At 43.2% G+C, this 11,288-nt stretch overlaps 1 protein-coding gene across 1 annotated transcript; it reads right to left on the bottom strand.

The window, feature by feature from the left end:
• Window positions 1-1,774: 1,774 nt before the first annotated feature.
• On the bottom strand, window positions 1,775-10,958 carry LOC132209530 (uncharacterized). Its single transcript, XM_059645168.1, has 4 exons — window positions 10,775-10,958; window positions 9,831-9,960; window positions 5,075-5,249; window positions 1,775-3,437 (listed from the first exon to the last, which is right to left on the bottom strand). The coding sequence occupies exons 1-4, from the start codon at window positions 10,904-10,906 to the stop codon at window positions 3,263-3,265; spliced, it is 612 nt and encodes a 203-aa protein (XP_059501151.1). The 5' UTR covers window positions 10,907-10,958; the 3' UTR covers window positions 1,775-3,262.
• Between the last annotated feature and the right edge of the window lie 330 nt (window positions 10,959-11,288).

Here is an 11,288-nt window from a genome sequence, read left to right as displayed (position 1 = left end):
GCAGAAAATAATTAATTTGAGGTTGGAAGAGATGTGCCAATGAGGCAGGAGCCAGCAGACACAATGGGGACACCTGGACAGTCCTGACTTTGCCTTTGGGGAAGCAGGTAGAAGCAGGGTTGAGCGACTGTGAAGTTGGAGGCAGGGGCAGAAATCACCAGATAAAATAAGATCAGTCACTGTGGTGCACACAATGGCGTGGTATTCACTGGTGGGGTCACGGTCCAGGAGATATGTGAGAGCTGACGCTCGGTCTCTGCAACATAGAGATCCGTACACCAGGAAACAAGGTACGACCTTTACTGGCAGGCTGGTTCAGAAAGTCAGGGCTAGATCTGAGAGCACAGAGGGCACTCAGTTGAGAGGGAGATGGGTTGGAATGGGGAAGGCTGTGCAGAGAAATCAATGTCACATTGACAGTTCTAAATGAAGAAGGTAAGCACGGTGACACAGTGGTTCGCACTGCTGCCACCCAGCACCAGGGACCCAGTTTCTACTCCAGCTTTGGGTGACTATCTGCGTGGAGTTTGCATGTTCTCCCCGTGTCCGCATGGATTTCCTTCCATTGTCCAAAGATGTGCTGGCTCAGTGGATTGGCCATGTGAAAATGTCTTGTAGTGTCCAGGGATGTGCAGGTTAGGTGGGTTAGCTATTGTTAGAAACCCAATGTGGCATTAGAGAGGTCGCGCAGCTCTGGATGTGATGCATTCCTGAGGATAGGTGCGGACATGATGGGCTGAATAGCCTGTTTCTGCATTGCAGGGATTCTATGATGGTAGGTTGAGTGCAGGCAAAAGGCCAGAAGGAGGAGTCCAGGTGGAGGGAGAATGTTGGAGGTGTGTAAATGGGTCTGTGGGGTGGGGAGTGGGCTCTTGCCCATTGAAATGGTCTCAGAGGAGAAAACAATGGAAGAAGAGTTCAAAGTCATGTTGTGCCTGCAATCCATTGAGGTGGGGCCGCAGAGGGATAATACAGAATCCTTTGCTGAGTACAGGACGTTCACATCAGAGTGGAAGGTCAGAAGTGATCATAAATACATGACAGGAGGTGGGCTTGAGAGGGGGAATAGGGTCAGAGGCAAGCAGTTGGAAGGTTCCAGGATGGTGTGAATTGTTTCATCTTGTGTTCCTTAATGCCTGACAGGAAAAGAACATTATTCCTGTTAGAATATCAGATGAGCTGGAGGAGGAAGTTGGTTTGGGTAACATTGAAGCTCTGGGCCAGCGTGAGGCGCTGTTGATAGAGACAGGGAACAGAGTGTGCACAAGGCAAGGTGACTCATGGAGTGTGGGTCTCAGGGTATGGAAGGAGCAGCAGCCATCTGAGGAATGTTGAACATCACCTGTGATGGTGGTTCGATTCCAGGATGACGGATGACACTGGAGTTTGAATCTATTTGGGGTGAGATTGCTGGGAATGAATCCATGCACAACATTGAAGAGTCTTCCATTCATGGGCCTCTTAATGAATGGGAATGTGGATTTGAGCCACAATCATATCTGCAATGATTGTATCACACGACACCGGGTTATGGTCCCAACAGTATGTTTGCAGACACAAGCTTTTGCAGCCTCACTCCTTCTTGATATGATAGTGAGAGGGGTGGCATCCTACATTGGCACCTACACCTGCAATGATTGTATTCAGTATTGGATCTGGATGAAGGATCTGAACAGCGGGACTGTTCCCACTTTGTGAGGACGGATGTATGGGCCTTTCCCAAAATAACTGTCTGGCCAGCCATCGGCTTCACTTCCACACCACAAGCAAGGTGTTGTAATGCATTCCCCTTTATTTCACAGTGAGTACACATTCCCAGCAATTAGGAAAACAACAGAGAAGCAAAGGCTAGAAAATAACGACTTATTTCCTCCAAAACAGAAACCTGTGAGTGGGTCAAATTTACCAGGAAAATAAAACCTTTTCTTAATGGCAGATTCAGCATGTGGGTATTGCAAATGTGAATATACTTTTGCGGAAATCAGAATGGTGTTTCATTTTCAGTCTCTGGATGATAATCTGGACCAATTTAAAAGTGCTACATTTTGGAGCCTTAAACACATTCGGTGTCCCATTGGCAGGTTTCTGAGTGAATATATTGCCCTTCATATTGTACACAGTCTATGATCGATACAATTATATTTGTCCAGTTGTATTTTCACTGTACAGAATGTGTAACTATTCACCCACGGATTGAAATTTTTCAAATTGTGGTAAAAAAAATCCTCTGTTTCTTTACACAGTTTAAATATTCTCTTGTAAGCAAATAATTCAATCTGAAACGAACAGTGTGAGGGAGGCCATGTAGAATCTCACATTTGACAAATCTCATGATATCACATGTAACAGCCTCAATACTCTGTGCTCTGCAACACCTCCCACTCTCAATACATTTGTTTCACAGGAATATTAAACATTCTCATGAGCATGATTGGGATAAACAAATATAATCCATTCCTGTGTGAAGATAGAACATTCTGGAACCGAGGCCTGTCACTAGATTCTTCTCAATCTCAGATTGTAGTCAATTTATTGGAAGCAAGCAAACGAAAAGAAAAATTGCTGAATACATGAATCCCTGTCACCCAATAGAGGCTCTCCCACCCACGTACAATTGGGATTAGTCTGACGTATTTGTGCAGTATGGAGACTTTGAGGTCATATCACCAGAGGAATCACTAAACCCTTTCCACTCTTCTGCAAATCCATGTATCATAAATGAATGCAGTACATTATTAGAAGCCAAACCATTGCTTTAGAAATACTCACTACCACTTCCTTGCCTTTGTCTTCGATGCAATTTATTTTAATTGGGTAATGACAGGAGTGCAGTCCCCTGTGAAAATCAAAATCTCCCTCCCCGGGAATATGTTGTCACACTTTGAATTGAACACACACAAGAGAGAAGCTTTTTAAAATAATTAGACTTTCAAAGTATGAATACTGAATTTAGAACAATGTCAGAAAAGGCAAAACCCGCGTGACTGTCGAAGTTAAGAGAGCTGAATAAAGCTCCCCATGTCAAAATGAGGCAGTGTGGGTTGGAGACAAATCCTTCTCACTGCTGGTGGAGGGCAGTGTTTATTAACAGGGCCATCGGGGTCTGAAAAGAGGAGATGAGGGGAGTTGTTCAAACACCAAGTACTGACACATACGCAGACTGAAATCCAATGTGTACCAGATGGGAGATCAAAATGTTTAGAGCCATACAATAGTATTAAGCACATCTCACTGTTTGATGTCTGAAATATTCAGAACAATTTCAAATTTTCTTTTGAAAGGCAACTTCCATTAGCCCAAGTTGATTAAACCAACCAATGTAAAAGAAAGTTTTGTCAAAGGGTCTGTTGTCTGCTTCCAAAGCCTTCATCAATTGGAACACTCGGCCTTCATATTGTTCGCTGCTAAGGTTACTGTCATCACTTTCATCAAATGCCCTGCAACAGATTTAAGACAATGTACATTTACTCTGGAGCATTTAGAGAGTGAAAAGAAGAGCAAGAGCAGGCTTTTCAGCTCCTTCAGCACTTAAAGCACCGTTTGAAATGATTGTAATCGAACCGAATGTCAGATGTCACAGTGAAACGATGTATTTTGGGTGAGGCACTTTCGAAAGCCTGTGTTTTCACACAGACCTGTTGGGCTATAACCTGGTGCCATGTGATTTCTGACCGTGTCCACCCCAGTCCAACGCCAGCACTTCCACATCAGAAAAACACAAAATGAAACATTTGTGTGAATGACAGAAAGAACATGAGCCACCTTTGGGTGAACTGAATTATTTGAATGGGGAGTGACAACCATGTTCTCAGAAGAAGAATCTAAAGGTTTTGTAATGTATCGATTCATGAAAAGATTCACATTGACCAGCTTCTGCACCTGATGTCAACAGCCCCATGAATCACAGTCTGACTCTCGGTTGAGTCACATTGACAAAAGAGGTGACACAAGAAATGTCAAACACATGGGTACGATACTCTTCGAGAGCAATACAGCGAGGAAATTAAACTTCTCAAATCATCCTGGCAAAAGAAACTGATGGAAAAAAATTTGCTTTTGCAAACACATTCCATAAGAAACAGACTAACTCAAGACAAGTACACATGAACTAACCGGGAAGTGGTATTCACTGGAAATGACCAATTTCACATTTTAAATAGCTGATGCAATACAAGTAAATGTAACTGAATTCTGAGACAATATGTTTGGCAAAATTTTGGCAATGCATGAAGTCTCAATGTGTCTCAAAAATCCACTTTTCTCAGGAAGAGTTCATCTCATCTTTGCTGGGCAAAAGTGGCATTCAAATATTACCCAACAATTCTTTTTTCCATCACTATTGAGCAGGTGGCACAGCGGCTCAGTGTTTAGCATTGCTGCCTCACAGTGCCAGGGACCAGTGCCACTCTGTGTGGAGTTTGCACATTCTCCCCATGTCTGTGTGGGTTTCCTTCAGGTGCTTCGGTTTCTTACCACAGTCCAAAGATGTACAGGTTAGGTGGATTGGCCATGTTAAATTGCCCACAGTGTTCGGGGATGTGTAGGTTGGGTGAGTTCCAGGGGGATGGGTCTGGTTGGGATGCTCTGAGGGTTGTTGTGGACATGTTGGGTTGAAGGGCCGGTTCCCACATTGTGCTGTTTCAATGAACCGTCCAAGATCCAGTGATTGTGGATCACCACCGAGACATTTCTTCTCGTCTCATCATGGCAGTCCTAGTGAGACAGGTCCCAGTGTCTCCTTCACACACCAGAACTCTCCGAAATATCTTCCATGTGCTTGGATAGCTCACACACTGTTTCAAGATTCAGTGCTTTTAGCTGATGCACACACAGAGTTTCTCTACGAGCTACTGCATTCAACTTCTGTTCTGCTGGTTCAGATCAAAGAAAGATCGAATCCTCCAGCTGATTTATTGTACCGCGTCAGCTCCTACATCTTTCGCAACATGAAGGGACAGCTTCACAGAGGCTTTGACACGTCCAAGAAAACCATTAGAGAAACCTTTCTTCCTTTCTAACAGGAGTCCCAAGAAGAAGCAGAATTTTAAACCCTTTTGTCATACATTATACTCACATGAGATAGAACGGAGCAGAAATTTTGTGTCCTATCTGAACCAATGTATCTGTTGGTTTAGGTGCTTCTTTAGCATGAGGAGATAATATCGTGAATACATCGAAATTATTTTGTATTTTGCCATCTTCTATGTATCCAATGACTCCCCAGGGTGGAGTGAGGGGAACAATTGTTTCTGCAGAAAAAAGGAAACACAGTTGCAGCATTTTACAAGGTGGTAAGTAGTAGCATTGCATACAGCAATTTAGAAGTTACAAATTGGGGAAAGGTGATGAATTGGTTAAGAGCCCACACATCTATCATTCCCTGGAAATACCTGTAGCCCTTGATTGACAGCTCTGACTGTGAGCGCTACTGTCAACGTCAGAATATTTATTTACACAAGGTTAAGAGGTTGAAGTGGCTGTAATCACAGTTTCGAAGGGTTTTGAAGCCTCTGTTTACTTCCCTGTCACAGAAAGAGGAGTGTACGGTGGGTAAATAGGCAATAGTGCCCCAAAGCACTGGGGAATTGAGGGGCGATGGAGTTTGTTTGAGGGGCATTCCTTACCTGGGGGATTGTGAGAAACTGTGGGGGTTGTTTGTGGCCAAGATGGGATGTTGTTTGGGGGTTGGGAGGTGCTGGGATGGGGTGCAGGTGGGCGCTGTGTGAGGACAAGGGTGCAGGGTCTTGCTGCTTTTATTGGAACTGGGAAGAAAAGGCTGCCTCCAAACCTTTTCCCAGATTCATGGCCTGGCTGCAGCCTACAGCTGGCTCCAGAATGTCTTTATTGCCATTTTCTCCCAGGGCCTGGGAGAGAAAACTTAGTGTCCAGTTTAGGATCAAAATCGAGGTCTGAATCTCAAGATTTTCCAGCCAAGAGAAACAATTTCTCCACCTTCGCGTTTTCAAGTGTCATCACAAAGTTGTGCCTTTCAATGGGATCAACTCCTTCCAATATGTGTAGCCTCAACACTGAAATCTGGAGCATCTAATAATTATGCACAGCCAAATGAAAATGCTGCTTTCATTTCTATTTCCTATTTTCTCTTCATGAATCAATACTTCATCCATGTCAATAATTTGCCTCTAATGCTTACTTTCAAATTAGTCTTTTGTGAATAAACTTACCAAAAGACTTTGGAAGTTGGAGTATTCTGCACGTACTGATTCCCTTTTTCCTAACTCACTCATTACAATCTCAAAAAACTGAATAAATTCTCAAGTATCTTTCAACATTATTTACTTTCATCAGACGTTGTGTTTCTAACTTTATTATCCAGCTTTCCTTCACTATCGGTTCCAATTTTCTCCCAATACCCTGCAGTTCTTTGTTTTTCACTGAAAAGTGACAGAAACCAATCTTAGTTCCATTTTCTTTTTTCCATTTTATAGAAATTTGTGCAAGAGTTGTCAGTGAATGAGGTTATCTAAAATTCCAAAGAGATGTTGATCAATTAGGCCGATGGGCTGAGGAGTGGCAGATGGAATTTGATTTGGAAAAAGATGAGCTGTTGTGTTTTAGAAAAGCAAGCGAGGGCAGGACTTATACTGTTATTGGTTGGGCCCTGGTCCGTGTTGTCAAACTGAGAAGCCTCGTAGCTCAGATACAGAGTTCTTTAAACGTCACAGACAGACAGCATGGTTAAGAAAGCATCTAACATGCTTGTCTTCATTGCTGAGGCCAGTGAGTACAGGAATTGGGACATCAGGTTTTACAGGATATTGGTGAGGCCTCTTCTGGAGTACTGTGTGCAGTTCTGGTCACCCTGTCAGAGGAAGGATATGATTAAATTGGAAAGGGGACAGAAATGGTTTCCCAGGATGTTGCCAAGTCAAGAGGTTTTGAGTTTGAAGGAGTGGGAGGATAGGCTGGGACTTTGTTCCCCTGGAATGGAGGAGAATGAGAGATGACCCTATAAAGGTTTATAAAATCACGAAGGGCATAGATATGGTAAATAGCAAAGTCTTTTCCTGAGGGTGAGTGTGCTCAAAAGAAAGGGATTGTTTTTAAGGTGAGAGGAGAAAGATTCAAAAGGATCCCAAGCGGCACCGTTTTTACACAGAGGGTGGTTCATACGTGGAATAAACTGCCAGAGGAAGTGATCGATGCAGGTTCATTTGTAACAAACAAAAGATATTTGGACAGGTCCATGAATAGGGAACGCTTCGAGGGATATGGGCCAAATGCAGGTCAGTGGGACGAGTTTAGTTTCGGAATCTTGGTCAGCATGGATGAGTTGGAACAAAGTGTCTGTTTCCATGATATATGACGAGAACGCTTTCACTCCATTTTAGCATCTGGCAGGTTTTGGATAATTACACTTGGCAGCTCCATTTTTCAGAACCCTCAGAGTTGACAGTCCTGCTGAAGAGTTTTGGCCTGACGCATTGACTTCCCTGGGCCTTGGATGCTGTCTGACCTGCTGTGAGTTTCCAGCTCCATATTTATTGGCCCTTAGATTTGGCAATCACGTTTGGCAATTTTAGGTCTCTTGAATTTCTACAAAATTTTTGTCAGCGATTCTCTGCTCACCAGTCCCTTTAGATTTTTTCCATTTATTTTTCTCTCTCGTCTTGTGGTTTGAACTTTCTCTCTCCACATACCCCTGAATAGTGGATTTGCAAAGTGAGCTGGCCACGTCCTATGGAGGATCTGAGTAAACAGGCCCAGTCCCACGGGGACAATACTGAGCAGCCCCTGTCCCACGGGGACAGTCCCACACAGTAACCAGCACAAACAGGGTGCCCTTATATCCTGGGGCATGCAGGCACACCCTGTGAGTCACAGAGCACTGCGAACAGTGAGCCTGGAGCAGCATGTGGCCTGGGACCATAGAGCAGCATATATTTGAAGCCCCACAGCAGCACCCGGGAAATTGCCCCGGAGCAGTACCCAGGCAGTGAGTCCTGGACAGAGACCGGCGTGACGACACAATCCTTGCCTTAGAACTTACCTTCGAACTGTGGAATGTTAACCCCTTCATAGTTTCCTATTTTTAACTTATTTCCAATTCCGTCATTAAACAACAACTTCTATCCCTCTGCTGTATCCCAGAATTGTACCGAGGCGCTTGTACCGGAGGTGTCACATTCAGAAGGCAGACATTGTGAAGGTTTTTCACTGCTCTCCTGCAATGGAGTGTATGTGATAATAAAAGGATATTGCATTAAATAAGTTGATTTGGTTTCCCTGTATTTCTGGTGTACCATTTGTATCTTCCACTTTGAAGACGGAGACAGAATATTTTTTCACTTATGCCTTGAATGTTCCTCACAGGAGAAGTATCACAGCTAGGGAATGATAGAGGCAACGCCTGTTTTCGTTACTCTTTACATTTCTACAAAAGCGAATTCACAAACTGTTTTTCCTTCTTTGATAACAAGGTGTGGAGCTGGATGAACACAGGAGGCCAAGCAGCATCAGGGGAGCAGGAAGGCTGACATTTTGGGCCTCGACCCTTTTTCCGAAAATCCTGTCAGCATTCCTGCTTCTCTGATGCTGCTTAGCCTGCTGTGCTCATCCAGCTCTGCACCTTGTTAACTCAGATTTTCCAGCATCTGCAGTTCTTGCTATCTCTGTTATTCCTTCTGATGCCTTTGGTCACACAACTCTTCCTGAAATGCTCTCAATTGTCAGTTTTATTGTTGTTATTTGCAACTTTACAAAACTATTCTTTTCATTGTAATTCTGTCATTAAATTCAGCAACAAACTGTTGATGAACCTTTCTTGCTGAATTTTTAATTTTGTGTCTGTTCTTAATTATACTTTTCAATGTTTCACAAAATTTAGTAATGGCCGTACGGTTTAAACCCATTAACAAATTTATTTTGGCCAACCCTCCTCTCACACCAATGTCACTGTCTGTCACTATGTTGAAGGTTCTTGTTTGGGACCAAATAATATCACTTTCAGACTGAATGTGGAATTCAGTTCTAATGTGCTCATTGTCTTTTCATTGAAGTTGTGAGCTGTAAGGCAATGATGACAAGTATAGAAAGTGAAATATATGAAGTCTTCCCTCCGGCCTTTGATATTCCCAATCTCCATCGATACTGATGTTCCTTCTGAAAATTCTGAACCAGGATCCTTTCTCACCACTGCTCTTTGTCACCCTTTAATTTCAGGGCAGCTCCTTTCACATTCCCTTGATTTTTGTGAAAGTTCGCAGACTCTAGAAGATTTATTTCCCAGCATCGGTGACTTTGCAATAATACATCTGGGTCTTGGATTTGATTTCCTTCATTCTATTGATGTCCCCAGTTCATCGAACGTGCTACAAAAGCTTTGTACATTCAACTAAAGAGTCTTTCATTTTCTTCCTGATAATCTTTACATTGACCTTCTTCACTGATACGCTATTCCCACGAGACTCTCTGACACTTGCTATGCCACTCGACTTGCCCTTTCCAAGCTCACTCCTCTGCCTCGTTGCCTTGACTTTGGTCCTGAGGTTAGAAAATATTAATTTATCCCACTTAGTTCTGGCCCGGATAACTTTGTCATGCGTAATGACAAATGGGAGATCGTGATTGGAATGGGAAAGTGAGCTTAGGATCCCGCTGCACACATGTGGGGACAGCTTCCACAGATTCCAGTGGGTTTGTAATGGAGGGCACAATGCACAACATCCTGGAGAAACAACTGAATCCAGCAAATCTGGGATCAACTGGTCAGTGTGTATCTCCACACAGAAAGTTTCAAATGAGCCAGGCCAAATAGTAAAGTGTTATTTCCTATTCCAATGTCACATTGAAGCAACAGCAAACCGTACCTTCATCGTTGTTGAACTGTGAATAATTGAATAGTCGGTCGAGGCCAGCCTTCACTGCATCTTTCAAATCCATTCCATGGACTCTTGTTTCAACCCAGGGGGATGGATTAAATGTAACTTCTTCATAACCCTGAAACAAGAAAATAAAATGCATTCGCACATGATGTAACTGAAGTGTCCCTGAAAATAATTCTGTTTCGGGGATTGTCCCAGGTGTCTGGATGAAACATTGGTGTCAGCCATGCTTTGAGTTTTAAAGAGAATTGGGAGATTTTGTTGTGAATCTTGCTCTTAATTTATCTTGTTTTCCATTCAACCATTTCACCTTGGTCATTTTTTGCATAATGGATCATTTTCTCCCTTGTGCTTTCAGTATCAAAACTGAACATTGTTGAAAATCTTCCACACGAACTTTCCGCAGATGTATGTAAGACCAAGAGAAATTTCAACGGAATTCAGTTTGGGCCTCATTTCTCATTCAGAATTTGGGACAAAGCAAACCAATTTCAACAGAATATCCAATAATAGACATAGGAGCGAGGCAGAAATATTGGAGTCGCTCTTTGACTTGAACTTCACGTTCTTACTTTGTTCTGATACTTTCTCATCTCAGTCCTAAATGGCTTGTTCCCTTATTCTGACACTGTGTTCTGTGATTCGAGAATCTAAGCCAGCAGTAACACCCTTCCTGTATCTACCCTTGCCAGCCCTTTAAGAGTTTTGGAAGTGTCAATGAGGTAACCTCTCAATCTTAAAATCTTCACAGAGTATACAGCGATTCTGATGTCAATGAGACCTGAGGATAAGCTTCAGTTCCCTCACATGTTTCATAACTGAGGTGTGGGCTCCTTATGGGCTACACGTTAGAGAATTGAAAGCAGTCATTAAATAATTTCCACTGGTACAAAAATGACAGAATGCAATAAACCTTGAACTGTACTCACGTTCTCCAAAATGGCAGTCTCTGGTAAGAGACAATCAATTTCTTCACAGAAGTTGTCCACCTCTTCCACCTTTTCCTGAGCAGCAACTTGATGTCCGAAGAGGACAGACACAGTTAAGAACAGAGTCAGCATCTTGGTTTCTGCTCCGATCCCTGTTGAACGCACTGAATGACTATCAGCACCTTCAGGTGGATCTGAGGTTTGAGCAGAGAACACGGATCTTTTTATACCGTTTTGGGGAATGATTTTGAATATGGCTTGCCCTCAGGCATGGCTGCCACATGATACAGAAACACTGAAGCTGAGGAATTATGGGAACATTACTTTGTTACACACCTTGTGATGATTCATGGGCCCAGACCGTTCTATGGATAGACAGAGATGGGACATACCCAAAAGGTACACATCAGGGTCCCTCAGAAGTCCCAATCCAATCTTGTTTCCTGAAGCCTTCAAGTAGGTCTCTCAGCCTGAGCTCGATTGGGAGAATTTGAAGAGATCTGGATCACTGGCC

The sequence above is a fragment of the Stegostoma tigrinum genome, chromosome 4, assembly GCF_030684315.1.
Source record: "Stegostoma tigrinum isolate sSteTig4 chromosome 4, sSteTig4.hap1, whole genome shotgun sequence".
NCBI classification, from domain to species: Eukaryota; Metazoa; Chordata; class Chondrichthyes; order Orectolobiformes; family Stegostomatidae; genus Stegostoma; species Stegostoma tigrinum.
The sequence above is the reverse complement of the archived record's forward strand: the minus strand, read 5'-3'. Positions and strand labels throughout refer to the sequence as shown.